At 38.3% G+C, this 15647-nt stretch overlaps 1 protein-coding gene across 1 annotated transcript; it reads left to right on the forward strand.

Moving 5' to 3' along the window:
* Positions 1-8940: 8940 nt before the first annotated feature.
* Positions 8941-14455, forward strand: oprk1 (opioid receptor, kappa 1). Its single transcript, XM_079348760.1, has 4 exons — positions 8941-9430; positions 9618-9890; positions 10644-10996; positions 11711-14455. Exons 2-4 carry the CDS (start codon positions 9652-9654, stop codon positions 12250-12252), a joined length of 1134 nt encoding a protein of 377 aa, XP_079204886.1. The 5' UTR covers positions 8941-9430; positions 9618-9651; the 3' UTR covers positions 12253-14455.
* Positions 14456-15647: the final 1192 nt, after the last annotated feature.

A 15647-nucleotide genomic window follows, 5' to 3' on the forward strand; every position in this document is an offset into this window, starting at 1 on the left:
TAGACTATAACAAAGTTAAAAGGACATCAAAATAGTTCATGTCAAAAACACTCCAGAAATAGTTGGTAAAACAAATAACGTAAAGTAAAAGCAATAACGTAGCCTGTCTGAATACAGAGGAAAAGTGTTTCAGTGTTGTGGAGACTTGAGCTGCCATCAACCTGTCACCTTGTGTTTAAGATGTAATCTTTGAACAAGAACAAAAACATCTTTAACTGTGCCCTCCGTCACCCTCATAAATATACTCCTATAATCAACAGCTACATTACAACCACAATCAGCCAACATTAATCAGAGAAGGTTTAATATATGATACAACCATAAAAAAAATCCACGCTTTATAACTAAAAACCACAACACAAACTTTTCCCTAAGCACACCCTACAATATGTGCTTTAACTTTCAGTCCATATGAAGTGATGGAGTAAACTTTGAATTGTGTTTTTTATGCTAACATTGTTTCATCTGATCAATAAAATCCCCCTTGCAGAAATTGGAAAGTATATTAGCTGTTTGACAGTTAAAAGAGAAAACGTTAAAACTGTTTTCTCAAAGATAAACTGAAATGTCTGAATGGATGTGTTGCACAGCGCAGCTGAACTCATTTCTAGCTCCTGTGAGGGACTTTAATTTTGTGTGGATAGTCCATCAAAAGCAAGTCTTTCATATTTTTCCCTGCACATGTGTAAGTAGTTTTAGCTAACAAAAATATTCCCTCCTGATGTCTTTGAACAGGTATGCGTCGAAGTCACTGTAAATCTTGTGAAAAATCTAAATAAACATACTTTCAGTTTGGTGTAATGTTGGGTAAATTGTCAGTCACATCCCCCCATGGCAGGTTTACTGGCATTAAATATAACTAGAGATTATCCATTTTAATTCTGATGCTCTGGTTTGCTTGTGTAGGTCATAAAAAGGGAATCAGCATACATTTTAGTCTGTTTCACAACCAGCTAAAAAATCAGCTAAAAGCTCACAGGAGCGCCACGATTATGAAAGGATATGATATGATAGGACGAGATAAGACACAACATGATATGATACACTTCATTGTCCCATTTAGGAAATGTGTCCTTGACTCAAAGTGCTGCCAAACAATCAGCTATTTCCACTCGAACCAAAAAATTAAAAATACAATAGAAAAACCACATTCACACAAAGACAAAAAGGCACATACCAATACAGAACAACACAAGATTCACAATGACTGATAAAATGACAAAGGTAAGGAAATATAAAAAGCATACAGAGACACCATGACGCTATTGTACAACCCACACAACCTTACGAAACATTGGATGTAAATATAGGTATTGAGGACAAAAGTATAATTCCAGACTTTGTCCAACAAGGAAGTTTTGTAATTCATCATCAATAACAATGTTGATGAAATAAGTCAAATAGAGGAGGAAAAGTTGAAAGATGCTTAAAAAAGGACGTTGAGAATAAACAACAGCTAGCAGATGTCTCTGTTTTTGTTACCTCGGAAACAAGGATTTAAAGCTTTAGTTAGCTGCCAGATTTGGTGTTAAATTTTTGTTATTGTTATTTTTTGTGTTATATTTTCATGCCTTTTTTCAGAGATGGTGTAAAAAAGACTTTGATCATATTATTTTTGATATATAATGTACTGATAATTAAAGGCATTGACTGTATTCCAGAACATTTGTATTAGATTGCTTTGAAGCTCATATGTAGCCCTTACACACTTGAAAAAATATGTACCTGCTTTGTTGTGCATCCAGTACTCCTGTCATCAAAGCTGCAGTGACTAGTAGATTAAAGTTGAATTAATTCACAGAAAACATATTTGCAACCCTTTGAATTATCACATGTTGTTATTTTTAAAACTGTACATTTATTAATTAGCTGTTTTTCAGTCTTCTTTTTAAAGTTACTTTTGACGCCTTCTAAAACTCTTGGGGCCCATTTTCTTTCATCATTTCATGACATTTCATAGACCAGGCAGTTTGTTAATGAATAAAGGAGCTAGTTCTGCATTAGAAAATAGTCCTACTTTCAAATGCATTAGCTTTTCTAAACTGTCACCCTGTCATACAAAATGAGCCCCTTCAGTTTTTAAGCAAATATTTTCTTTAATGTTCAAGCAGAGATGACATCTCGTCTAGTCTTGGTTGATTGCAGAAAATAACATAAAACAGTCAAAGTAGTTTTTGACAACAAAAGGAAAAACAGTGCACATCTATGTTGGAAAGAAGTAGGATGCTTTGGTATGAAATCCACATCATACGATGTTGAGTGAACATGCAAACGTTTTCTGTTGAACTCGGCTTATTCTTTTATTTCATCAAAAGTTTAATCTTTGGAAATGGTTTCCTCTTGCAGAGTTTTGTTCTCAAAGCGTCTCACTGGAAGGCCAAAACCCTTGGACCATGACACTATATTTATTACAACTATCAGCAATCTTCCATAAGAATTACAAAACCCATTTGTTATGGATGAATGGATCGGATCTAATAAAAAAAAACCAATTGTTGTATTTCTTGGACTGTAGGTTACTTTTTAAATTGTGTTTTGTATTGTGTGGTGTGCTCCATCAGAATGTAAATTAAATCTGAAGTGTTTGACCTCTTTTCATCTCACCTTGACTGTGCAAATGCCTTTAGCTCTTCCTTCAGTATTTCAGCTTGTTCAGCAAACAAATTTGAGGCAACAATAAGATGTAAGAGGGCAGACTCTTCAAGCCAAGGGGAGTGACATTATGTTTGAAAGTATGTGTGTTCTGTGTTGATTTCTAGAAAAAAAAGAGCTCCCTAAAACTTTTCATCCACTGTTAAAAGCTCGAGTCTTTTACTCCATTTCGATTTATGTATTTAACGATGAAAAGTACTCTTAAACTCTGAATGTGATAAAAGGGTTCTTTCTTGTCTGCATTTTTAGCTAGCTGATAACACGATCATAAACTGATGAGAAATGTATTCAGACTTGAATTAATCTTCAGAAAGTATGGAAGGTATGTCCTCATGTCAATGGCATTAAATGTACAATTCATTCAAAAAGAAAGAAAAATAAAGTAAGCATGTTTTACTTATAGGAAATTAATCAACAGATAAAGCAGGGTACAATTACAACACTAATCTTGAGTAAGGTAAATAATGATCATTGTTTTAAATTGACCCATGGAAACAATGTTATTGAGTTTCTATGTTTGTTGTAAGGTGAGTGATGAGTGCAGTAGCTATCACAGGTCATAAATCTGAGGGCGGAATGATATACAGAGTCCTACACTTTTGAAGTGGAGGCAAAGACACATCTGTAAATTAAGTCTCAATAGTCCAGAAAAAGACGAACGGGAAGATGGCTTTTTATTTTTGCTTTTTACTGAGCATAATGGAATTCCTTTTTTATATCTTAATGTGGTCTTAATTCATTGGGAAATAGATACCAAATACTGAGATATTTGCATGCAGAGACCCTGTCTATGTGACGACCATGTACCTAGTTGTGCATTGGCATTTAGGATCAATTTCAAATCCACGAGTGCACCTCGAAGGCTATAGGAATTCAGTGGCTTTCTGTGTAGTGTAAGAAAAGCAATATAAAACTATTCATCCACACAAAGATGAGCATTACAGTTTGGTTATATGGATACTATATTAATGATAGTGATCATAAAAAGGACAGGGCCCAATTCAGGACCCTTGTGGAACCCCTATTGATCAAGCAGCGATATCCACAATCGCAAAATGATTGTATCAATTTGACATACAGTCCCGAAACCAAACAAAGAAAATGTCATCAAAACCAAGATTAAGTTTCTTCTGAATGAGTATGGTATAATCAACGGTGTCAAGCTCTTAGGCTAAGTAAAAGAGGACCGCTCAGTGTTTCTGTTGATTAACAGCAACATCATTTAAAGCTACTATTATAGCACATAGTATAATACTATATTCAGCTCTTTAACCAGACTGGTGTGGACTTAATACATTATTAATTGAGAGGAATCATTTCAGTTGATTATTATCTAAAAACCCAGAGACAGGACTGGTTGGAAATTTGCTGATAGTTACCCGGATTGTTTCTATGGCCACCCTAACCTCCCCCTGCTTTCTTACTACCTATAGACTATAGAACCTCCTTAACAAAAGATGAGGTAAGAATTAAGGGGCAAATGAGCCAATAGCTTTTAATGAACAGCATTTACTAAGTACATAATGTCAAACTGATCAAAGTAATACTTAGGCTATGACACAGAAAATATTATAATACTTGCAAAAAACACAATAAACTCTCTCTTTAACAAAAGGGGAAAAAGTTTTCTTTCAAACAATGTCTGCATGTCATTTAACTGTAATTAGAAGACATTAGTATTTACAGCAGCTTCTGTGTGCTGCGCTCAGCTGCATAAACATCCAGAAGGCCACGCTTACAGGATGCAGCATGCCTCTGAGTATGCTGCATCCAGATGCCTCCACTGCTTCAGCGCTGATGTTCAACTCCATGAGGAGATAAAACATGTTTTCCAACTCTGAATCCTCTGAAGAAATCCCGCTATTATACTCACTCAGACTGCCAATGTCCAATACATAACAAAACAGACAACTTTCAATGTCTACCAGAAAACACAAGTTTCATCCATACAGATCCTTTACTTTCTTCTGAATATCAATTCTTAGCCTTGGTAAATACAAAGGCATACCTTCACACCTACATTTTCTGGATCATGTAAGCGGCCTTCAAATGTCTTAGCAAGAATTCAAATCAGGTTTCAGTCTTTCAAACTGTTCTGCACTCAGCCCTCGAGCTTTTACGTTTAAAAGGTCTTGAGCGCTTGGATGTACACAGAGTCAATATTGATGTAGGGGCTTACTGCTGCTGGCTGCGGCTGCCAGGCTCTGCTTCGCTCTGTAAGCAGTATTTACAGCGGATGGCACTCTATGCTCACTGTGCATGCCTACCTGCAAAAAACAAGTGAACTCTGGACCCTCAAACAGATGGGTTTTCTTCCCCCGCTGCCTTTTATGTTATTATCCTACCCACAATTGTTGTTCAGGGTCAAGGCAGAGGGTAAACTGGCTGTTTGTGTGCATAGTCAGCCTTTGGGGCTATGGCTGCCTTATGTCCTGCCTCAACTATTCAATTCACTCTTTGTATGAAAGAATTTTATGTCATCGGTGTTTCATGAATATCAAGGTAAATGTGCTTGTAAAAAAATTAACAATTACATGCACGTTTCTGGCTGACTCTACCAAATTCTTTTTGTTGAACATTTTCATTTGTCCAGCTTGTTGGACCATTAAATGAGACCACAAAGACAGGAGTATTGATGTCCCGCTTCATCTATCAAATCCCTTTGCTCTTGTAACTATGGACCAGAGACAGCCCGTTCCCATGGTGAGGATCAAAACAGGTAGTTGCAGGACGCTTCATTCAAAGCTGCATCTGAAGTTAAACAATAACACCAGGGTGTTTACTGCTTGTCCTGCAGTTATGCAGTATACCTATGTGTAACACGAAACTGGTGTGTTATCTCGTGTTGTGACGTCGAGTGTTTTGGACGGACTCTGGAAGGAGCTGATTCAAAAAGGTTTCAGGTCTGGACTCTATGCAGGTTCGCTGTAATTGTTTTCCTGCTGGGCTGTGTGCACTCACACATTTAGACCATACTGAGCCCTCAATGTGATAAAAGAATCTACTGAGGTGCCCAGATCAATAAAATTAAAAGATAAAATAAAGGGCAATGTGTCAGCCATGAGACCCTTGTTATCACAAGGTGTCAAGAGGAAAAACAATGTTCTCCTAAGTTAGGTAGTTAATAGAAGTATAAATGAACACTATGAACATTTCTTCAAATAACAGACGTTTTAAAAATGTGTGTTGTCCTCTGTACTAAATGTCAGTCCAATCAATCAATCAAAATACAAAAGGAGCAAATGTTTTTGTCCCAGCTATTGTCTATTGGGTAGAATCACTGTGTCAGTGCCACATGCTAATCATCGTGATCTTTATCTTTAGACTCTCTCTCTCTCTTTCTCTCTCTCTCTCTCTCTCTCTCTCTCTCTCTCTCTCGCTCTCTCTCAATTCAATTCAATGGGACTTTACTAGGCTGGAAAACACATCGCTTAATCTAAAGTCAAAATAAAACACAATATGAAATACAATTAAAGAAGAACAATATTAAACTGTACAGATTTATGTTGTAGGTGTAAAAAACAAGATAAAAATGTAATTTCTCTTGTAAAATATTCACAAATATTGCTCAAATATTTGAAGAGACCATATTTTCTCTCTCTTGTCTCTCTCCCTTTTCTGATGAGTCTGCCAGAGAATGCAGGACATCAGTATCCTGAGTGACTCTTTGAAGGCTCTCAAAGATAGACAATACTGTAATCTTGTGACGTGAGAGAATCAAGGCTTGCTCTTGTGTTTGTGAACAAGAAAATTCATATCTTTTTATCACCTTATGTATTTATTACAGACATTTAAGATGTAATGCTTACATCAATGCATATTCAAACATCTTTGGATGATTAAAAAAATCATCATCATAAAGCTTAAAACAAGCATTATTTGTGTCCGTTGTATAGAATTTACTGTATGTAATGAAGATAACCGATTATCATTTGATACTAAAACCAGAAGCCAAGTCATCCACCTGTTCTATCTTTCCCCATTCATTTCATAGAAGTCTTCAAACAAAGTGCTGTGATGAATATCAATCTTGCAGTAATTAGACATTATTATGAGGTGGTTGCATTTGGATCTTCATTGATGCAACGTGGAGTTGAAGGACTGAACCAAATTACACCTCATCTTACCAATAAAGACAGATTACTAAAGCTCTGCCTCAGGATAGACAAGAGAGTTGGATGGTTTGGATGCTCAAAAAACATCATCTAAAGTAAGGCCCCATGCAAGCCTGAACAAATTCAGCACACAAATTCCAAAAATGCATTCAAGCCCACACAAACTCCTCTTCCTTCTCTACCCCTGCAGTTACCCAACAATCACTGCCATCTCAATCCATCTGCCTGGATGTTGCCCTGAAGAATGGGTGTTGAGAGGGTAATAGGTGGGTACAGGAGTGATGCATGAAGCAATATGTCCATAAATATGCATGTTCTTTTGGTTTAGTGAAGAGGCCCTATGATGCACATTGCTCCCTACTCTCTCCTCGCAGTTCTTCCTGTCTCTCTGTCCTGTCCAATAAAGGCACAATTGCCTAAAACTAATCTTTAAAAAAATAAATAAAATCATTGCTATGCCATAAATACACATAAATACACCTCCATCTGCTGATGGAGATTGAAATTATATGCAGTAATAAAGCAGTCAGTCAGTGTTAGTTCATGCACAACGGAGCGAATGACCTTGTGTAATATGAAAGGGGCTTACCCTCAAGAAGAACTCACAAAGACACTGCAGTTCGTTGTTTGAACATTTTATCATCGCTAAGCTCGTTGTTTTGGTTTTACAACCCCCAAACCTTCAAGTTTTAGTCTTCAGGGGTTTATGGTTTTGCCCACTGAGAAACAACTACATTTACGTTTAGCATCATTTTTGAGTGAAATGTTAAGATTATGCAAAGATGCACTGGACAGGTAGAGTTGTCTCCTTGTTTAAAATTTTGTGGGCAATTAGACAGTCAGTTGTAAATCTTTTTTTTTGCCACTGTTAGAGAGAGCTTCTTTAACCTTGAAAAGCTGCAGGGAAATCAAGGTAGCTCCTTCTCTTGTTGATGCCAAATGGCAATTGATGTTCATGAAATTCCACAGGGAACTAAAAATTCCTGCGAAAAACCTTGACCGTTTTTTTAATCCAGAAGGATGAATGAAAAACACCAAAAGATGAGACAGTAATCAGCTGGTGAGGCACTGCTCAAAAACCCAGCTTGTTGTAGAATCCTTTAGGGAAAGTTTGATACATGTATTTCCTGCAGGAAGCAAATGAGAAAGCTCTAATATGATGATCCCCCTCTTCATCATGAAACCATTAATTCAAGCCTCTCATCCTCAGGTCGTTATGCAAAGGGCGGTTAAATGCAAAAAAGCCTCTGTTGTCGACCTCATCAAATGAAGGTTACGCAGCAAACATTTCCGCTCCTCTTCTTAAACTCACATAAAGCAGCCTGTTTCAAGCGGTGCTGATTGTGCACAAACAGATCTATTGATTGGGGTTAAAGGTAATCCCTGCAACCACATTTAACTCCTCTGCAGCTCTAATAAGAGAAAAAAACATGATTCATGATTTAATGTCATCTTGTTTACCTCTCATGGAGTTTGTATCAACTATTTGTAACTTTCAGTGCCATTTTACAGAGTCAAGCTACCCTTAACAATAGCAACACACCTACAAAAAAGGCTTTGTCACTCAAGCAACACCTGGCCATGATGGGTCTCTAAGCAACCAGCGTTACTGCACCAAAAGAGGGAGAGGAAACAGCAGCCCCTTAATTACTCAGTGGCTGGATCTGTTGGGGGGCGGGGGGGGGGGGGGGGGGGGGGGGGGGGGCTGTCATATCTGACAACCACTGTTTAATTTTATTTAAATAACCAAAGCTTTCTTCTTTATCTTGAGCTCTTATTGAAGCTTTAGTTGGTGCTTTTAGAAGAATGAAATATTTATTTTGGTTTTCAAAGCTGTGGAAATGTTCTGATTTATAAAATGCAGACTGTATTTGATCCCACAGACATTATTGGGAAATGTTCTATATTTTTTAAAACAAGTCTACTCTTCTTGCAGGAAAAGCAAATGTAACAAATTAATCAAATTAAACGGTTAAAGGCAGTTTTAGTTTGAATGCATAAAAAAAGCCTTTAAATGTTGCTGTTAAGATTCCGTCTCTTACTTCATGCCTCTTCAACATCTGAGAGACAGCGAGAAAAAGAGAAAGAGAGAGAGAGAGAGTGGGGGAGCGGACTCTGTATGTTTGCATTACAGAGGCAGATCTCAAAGGAGTTGCTAGGGAACATATAATGAAGCAGAGATGGAAATCTTAACATTTTTGGAGAAATGTGTGGAGGCATTGGAGCAAAATAACTTTAACTTTTCTACAGGCAATTAATGAGTTTATGGATATGAAAAAAATGATTTTAAAGGGTTAAATTATCAACCAGATGTTTCACTGCAAGGGTGCATGTAAACAGAAATGTGACAAAAATATATACATCTAAAAGAAGCGTTTAATTTATAAACAAAAAGTATTTTTATTCAGGGTCAGAACTGTTTTGCCGGCTTGATCCTGTCACATCTGTTGCCTGTATCTCTGATGTCACCGAATGAGCAGTGCGGGCTTCCAGTGCGCACCTTCGGGGACGCAGCGGTGGCACAGACAGACAATTCTTTGCTCGAAACCTTTTGTTTCTCTCCAAATTCCTGCATCCGTATTTCAACCTGTGACTAGGCATCTCTGAAGAAACTCCCCTTTTGTGTTGCTGTATTTGTGAACTTTTTGGAAGCAGAAAAACAAGTGAGGTGCTTTTAGGCTGAGGTGATGATGTCCTTGAGCGCGGGCTGTTGCGCTCTCATTTTTCACTAGAGCCTTATCTGCGTTAAAGGAGACATTTTACCGTTTATTTCTGCACTCAATCGTTTGATCTCAGCTGTTTTTTTTATCGATATCAGTGTCAACTCAGCTGCCAGTCCTTGTCCAGCAGCAGCAGCAGCAGTTCGGAGAAGCAGTTCGGCACCATGGACAGCTCCGTGGTGCACATCTACAAAGAGGACAAGTGTCCCTCAGGACAGCCAGAGGAGTGCATACCAAACTTCACCTGGCAACCCGGATTGTCGGACGTCTTCAACTATACTCCCAATGGCACCTGGGACGCCGAGCCAATGTCGCCCCTCATCCCCATCATCGTGGCGGTGTACTCGGTAGTGTTTGTGGTGGGCTTGGCGGGCAACTGTTTGGTGATGTATGTCATCATAAGGTGAGTTCACGCCCTTTAAATATGTTTTAAATCAAAGTCGGTATTTCGTTAAGTGGACAAACATGCATGTTTAAAGAGCAAAAAAAAATCACTGTTTTCATTTGTGAACATCTGAAGTTAATAGTGGAATTGCTCCATGAAAGTGTTTGTTCATCTGCTCTCGGGGATGTAATGAGTTTATGGTCACTTATGTACGGGTCCCTGCAGGACTATAAATAAGAATAGTCCGTGACGCTGAAGCATAAAAAACTAAGTGCAGTCGATATTCTATTCTTTACATGTTTTCGTGTGCCAGCCTGTCCAAGGTCCAGCAGTTGTTTTTCTCTGTAAACTGAGTCTTAAAGGCAGCACCAGCATGAGGTACTTTTATGAAAAGAATCCGTTATTCTAACCAGGTTTGCAGTGATTGTATTTCATCTCGTCGTGAGGTGCTGTCTAAAGCTTCATAATGTTTTTTTTTCCTTTTAAGTAAATAAACTCACAGGCTGTATAAAGATTAGTCTAATTCGATTTCTTTTTTTAAGCTTTGTATTAAGCTAGGGATCATGTAGAAAAGGTGGACATCAAGGTGCCTCCCTTTGGTTATTGTGTGTGCTTAAGTTAATCTATTTAGTAATGGAGCAGAACACCTTGGTAAACAATCATTATCTCAAAAAGTGATTCAATTAAACTTGCTCGCTCTCTGAAGGATTAAAACAAGTGGTGAAAAAAAATGATATCCATTTATTGTCTTCATGTCCGCCTCCACAACAGACACACCAAGATGAAAACAGCCACTAACATCTACATCTTCAATCTGGCCGTGGCTGACGCTCTGGTCACTACCACCATGCCCTTCCAGAGCACTGACTATCTGCTCAGCTCCTGGCCGTTCGGCGAGGTGGCATGCAAGGTTTTCATCTCCATCGATTACTACAACATGTTCACCAGTATCTTTACCCTGACCATGATGAGCGTGGACCGCTACGTGGCCGTGTGCCACCCAATCAAGGCCCTGGATTTCCGCACGCCGGTCAAGGCCAAGATCATCAATGTGATCATCTGGGTGCTGTCGTCTGCTGCTGGGGTTCCTGCAATGATACTGGGCAGCACAAAATCCAACAACGGTACCTTCTGCTGCAATAAATATACATTTCTGTGCACTGTGACTCCACTTGAGATTTTTAACAGAACTTACAACTTATATTTCCTTTTTTGATATGTCTCTATTATTGAGACTAAAGATCGTCTGTCTTAAATGCTATGTTAAATTTTTAAACTACCTCACCTTGTTTTAGCTCAATTGTTACAGTATGCTTCCTGAAATTCTTGAAAGAGAGAGTGCTTTAGTTTGAGGAGAGCCTACATAACAACTACTTGTCAGGATAATTTCTGTAATTTCTCCGTTTGCAAGATGAAGATTATTGATTGATTGAATTATTGGTTCACACAGGTTGAGAAAAGCGACTGAAATATTCCTCATTTTCAGGGACAGATAGATAGACAGATGATAGATGGCGTGTGTTCACAGCAGGCCTACATACAATAAGTTTGTGTCTCAAAGGTCTTCCCAACTGTTGGATGAAATTCCATTAAACAGGAGGATTTTCTATAATGGCTTAACTTTTTGGCACAGCTGTACTCCTTTGAGAACCAATCAGGATACTTAAATTTGACTTATTTCCGTGTAACTGTAAAAGCATTGCCATAGCTGTGAGTACATAAGCCACCAGCAGACATTACAATGTAGCATTACTCAATGCTAAAAGTGCATTTGTTAGCATGAAAGACTGTAGTTTTGTTGACTGACTGAATCCTTGGTGCTAACTCTGTTCAAACAGGGACTACAGAGTGTGCTCTACAGTTCCCTGAACCTTACATCTACTGGGACACCCTGATGAAGATCTGTGTCTTCATCTTTGCCTTCGTAGCACCTGTCATCATCATCACTGTCTGCTACACTCTGATGGTCATGCGGCTGAAGAGTGTGCGCCTGCTGTCTGGCTCACGAGAAAAGGACCGCAACCTGCGGCGGATCACACGCCTCGTGCTGGTGGTGGTTGCCGTCTTCGTTGTGTGCTGGACTCCCATCCACATCTTCATCTTGGTCAAGGCCCTGTCAGCCAACGTGCCGGAGACCACCACTGTCATGGCTGCCTACTTCTTTTGTGTGGCACTAGGTTACACCAACAGTAGCCTCAACCCCATCCTCTATGCTTTCCTAGACGAGAACTTCAAGAGGTGCTTCAGGGACTTCTGCTGCCCCGGAGTCAGGAGACATGGGGACTGTCAGGGGGTGAGTCGGGTGAGGAGCACCCTGCGAGACCACTCATGTCCCACAGAAGGTCGACGAGAGACAATGAGGCAGGCCAGGCCGGTATGACTAGCCATGGACGCGTCCTCTATGCCCTATCAGGGCTGGGAGGACTCCAACGATCTGGGCTTGACTCAAATCACCACGGCTATCTGAGGGTGGGGCCACAGAAAGGACTAGATTTTTAATGTATTCAGCATGTTGGTCAGAGAACAGGTAGACTGAAGAATAACGTGGTTATATTTAATGCTTTTCTAATTAAAACCAATCCCATTTTAAAACCAAAACCATCAAAGAATGTCACCTACACAGCAATGTCGCCTGTGTAGCCAAAACAGTATTAGATTATAAAGACATTGTTGATGAAAAATACATAAAAACATAAGTAAATTGTATGGTTGGAGTGGATGACATGATCCTTCAAAAGGAAGCGGTGTCTGACTGGATCAATCCCTTGACTTTAACCTGCTGCTCTTTAACATAGATGTCTTAATGTGTAACAATTCGTCACCAACACGAATCCCCTACAGATACTAAATGTACTTGTTACTTGTTGTTCAAGAAGTGACAGTACAGAAACAATGTGCTTGAAAAGTAACTTTAAAGTAATGGTGTAGAAAAACAATGGATTAATAACAGACTAACAACATATAGAATAACCCCTTTATCCGTATAAATAATTGTTGTTTGAGATATCCAAATATATTTTGGCAGAAGTCAAACACAATATTTCAAGTATGATTGAAAAGTGTTTAACCATCTGAAGGGTCTACACAGAACAGAAGAACAACCGCTACCACGCTTTGAAAGGCAGGCTGTAATCTACAACCTGACCACTAGATGGCGCTAAACCCCAAACACGAGACCTCGAGATTGAAGTTTAGCTCACAGGCCCATGAGACAGTGAATGTTCAAGAATATTATAATATGTATAAAATGTATAAACTGCTTGTTTAGTTAATGTGTAAAATACATTTAAAATGTTTTATTTTTATTTTGTTGTCCACACAAGTGGTAATAGGAGCCTTGTCAAGATGTGAAACTTTAGTCAACAGAGCAAAAGTATTTTATTATGTAGCTTAATCATATTTTGTTCACCTGACCTGCAACATGTCCTTAATGTAATTCACGCGTGTCTATTTTATAAAGCAGAATATACAGTAGTTGTCTCTGACTATTTGGGAAACAAGCAGCATTGTGTTTACATTGATTGTAGTTTTGGCGCTTGTTGTATTGTGACTTTGTGAATGGTCTTTGTTTTTGAAGACTCTCTCTCTTTGGTAGCACCGTTATGTAGAATATCTAATAATCTCTCAGGGTTCATCCTCTGAAGTTCAACAAAAGATCAAAGTGTTTTCTGCTTGACAAGGCCTCAAAGTTTAAACATCTTTCTATTGTCAAAAGCTGAGCTTTAAGAAACCATTATGACATCTGACACTGCTCCACATTTTTACACATTTCCAGCTGTGATGATTGTTATCTTTTGGGGCAGATGTAGGCATAGAGATGTACTAAGTACGGTCATAATGTCATGTTCCCACCTGGTCAAAATGCTGGCACCGGTGAAACAGGAAGGAGCGCTCCAAGAGTACAGCCAATGAGCCAGTGAGACACTTTATCTATACACAACAGGGCTTTTGGTGTTAGTTATGAGTGTAAATTATTGTTCAACATGTAATTTTTACTGTTTTATTTCTGTATTTGTTTATTCCCGTGCAAATTTCTCTTTGTTAAAAAAAAATATTTTTTGTGACCTTTTTGTAGTTGGTTATCAGAACTGCTGTAGCTCTTACAAGAGTCAACAAACCGGAATTACCAAAAATTAAAAACTAGATTTTCTTTCTGGCTCTAGAGCAAATCATTTATTTGCTTGTCTAGATGTGATAATGATGCAGTAGTCAATGCTGAAAAAGTCTTTTGTGCCTTGTTTTGTGTGCCTTATCTCTGGGCCTGTAGCTTTTTCTTTTTTTTCTCTAAAAGGTGACTGATGACTTTTGGGTCCCTTTAAAAGTAAATAGGGTCCCAGCTTACTGCTTAAATTGTAGCATTATTTTAAAGTAAAATGTATGTCTTACCAAGGAAATTCTATTTTATGCCAGTGTGTTTCAATTTCCTTATGCTGTTATTTAGTAATATGGTTGTAATAAAAGACAATTAATTTTCAGCAACATATTTATATAGTGTGCAGTTACATTGTATATGAATTTCATCCGTCGTATATTTAACTGTAGCTATGAGCTTTGAATGTCAAAACATGTTTCATGTATGTGCAACTAAGTCACAATAAAACTCTGAAATTAAAGATGGATGAATAGAGCTTTTTTTTTTCGTCTTCATGTTTTCAGGTGGGTTCCATTAAAAAATATATGGCATAACCTTCCAAAATTGATATTATAACCCGCCTCCTCAATGACTCATTTTCTTTCAATCAATTTTTTCCAGCTCAGACACAAAGTTAGTGTTTCCATGGTGAGTGCATGCATGGACTAAAAGCAGAGATCCAAGGCCTGTTGTATAAAGTATGAGACATTTAGTATTAGAGGCCTTGTCGAGAAATTTGGAAGGACTGCAAATGTAGTTGCTGCTGTGGCTCTCCAGCTTTTGATTCACCTTTTGTATTGCCGTAGTTAATACGATTTTTTAGGGGCACTGGTGGCACAGTGCTTGATGTCCCAATATGGAGGCTATTTGGTCCTCTAAGTGACCTGTGGCTACTTATCCACATGTCATACCCCACTCTCTTTCCCTGGTTATCAACTCAGCCCACTGTTCATCCTATCTCTCCAATAAAGGCACAAAAAGCCACACAAACAATATTTTTTTAAACAGGAGTGTGGAGTAGGACAGGTAAGCCTCTGAGGTTGAATTGGAAAAAAAAAGTATTATAGGTTTTCGACTATAAAACACCATGTTTTTTTTTTGGTTTTGAGGTTTGATGGATTTGTAAAATTGTATCTGGACAAAGAGGTGATCACGCAAAAGCTGTCCAGTTACATTAACTGACACCTGGGGAAAAAACAATGAATCAATTAGTCAAATTACAGTCAATTCATTTTTTTATGCAAAAGAAAAAAATGTCTAAAGTTAACATTTGTCAAAAGGTTTGACACATACAAATCCATCTGTGCAGCAGCTGACAGGCCAAATGATTTCCAGGGATATGGAACTTATAATAATCAGTCCTCTAGTGCAAAGATAAAGCCGTCAGCTATTATTATCACAATGCTTTAATGTCTTCCACCCTCTTTCCCTGTCTCTCAAGTCAAGTGCATTAGCAAGCTATTATCACATGTACCAGGTTCAGTAAAAGCCCCTTACGTTTAATTAGGTTCTAGTAGGCTTCTTTGTAAAAAGAATAATAATAATAATAAAAGAAAGAAAAAAAGAGAAGGTATGTCACTCATCACTTCATGCAGAACATAGGGGTGGAGGGTGTGCATGGATTATTGTTCTTTAAATAACAA

This window comes from Symphodus melops, assembly GCF_947650265.1.
Source record: "Symphodus melops genome assembly, chromosome: 7".
NCBI classification, from domain to species: Eukaryota; Metazoa; Chordata; class Actinopteri; order Labriformes; family Labridae; genus Symphodus; species Symphodus melops.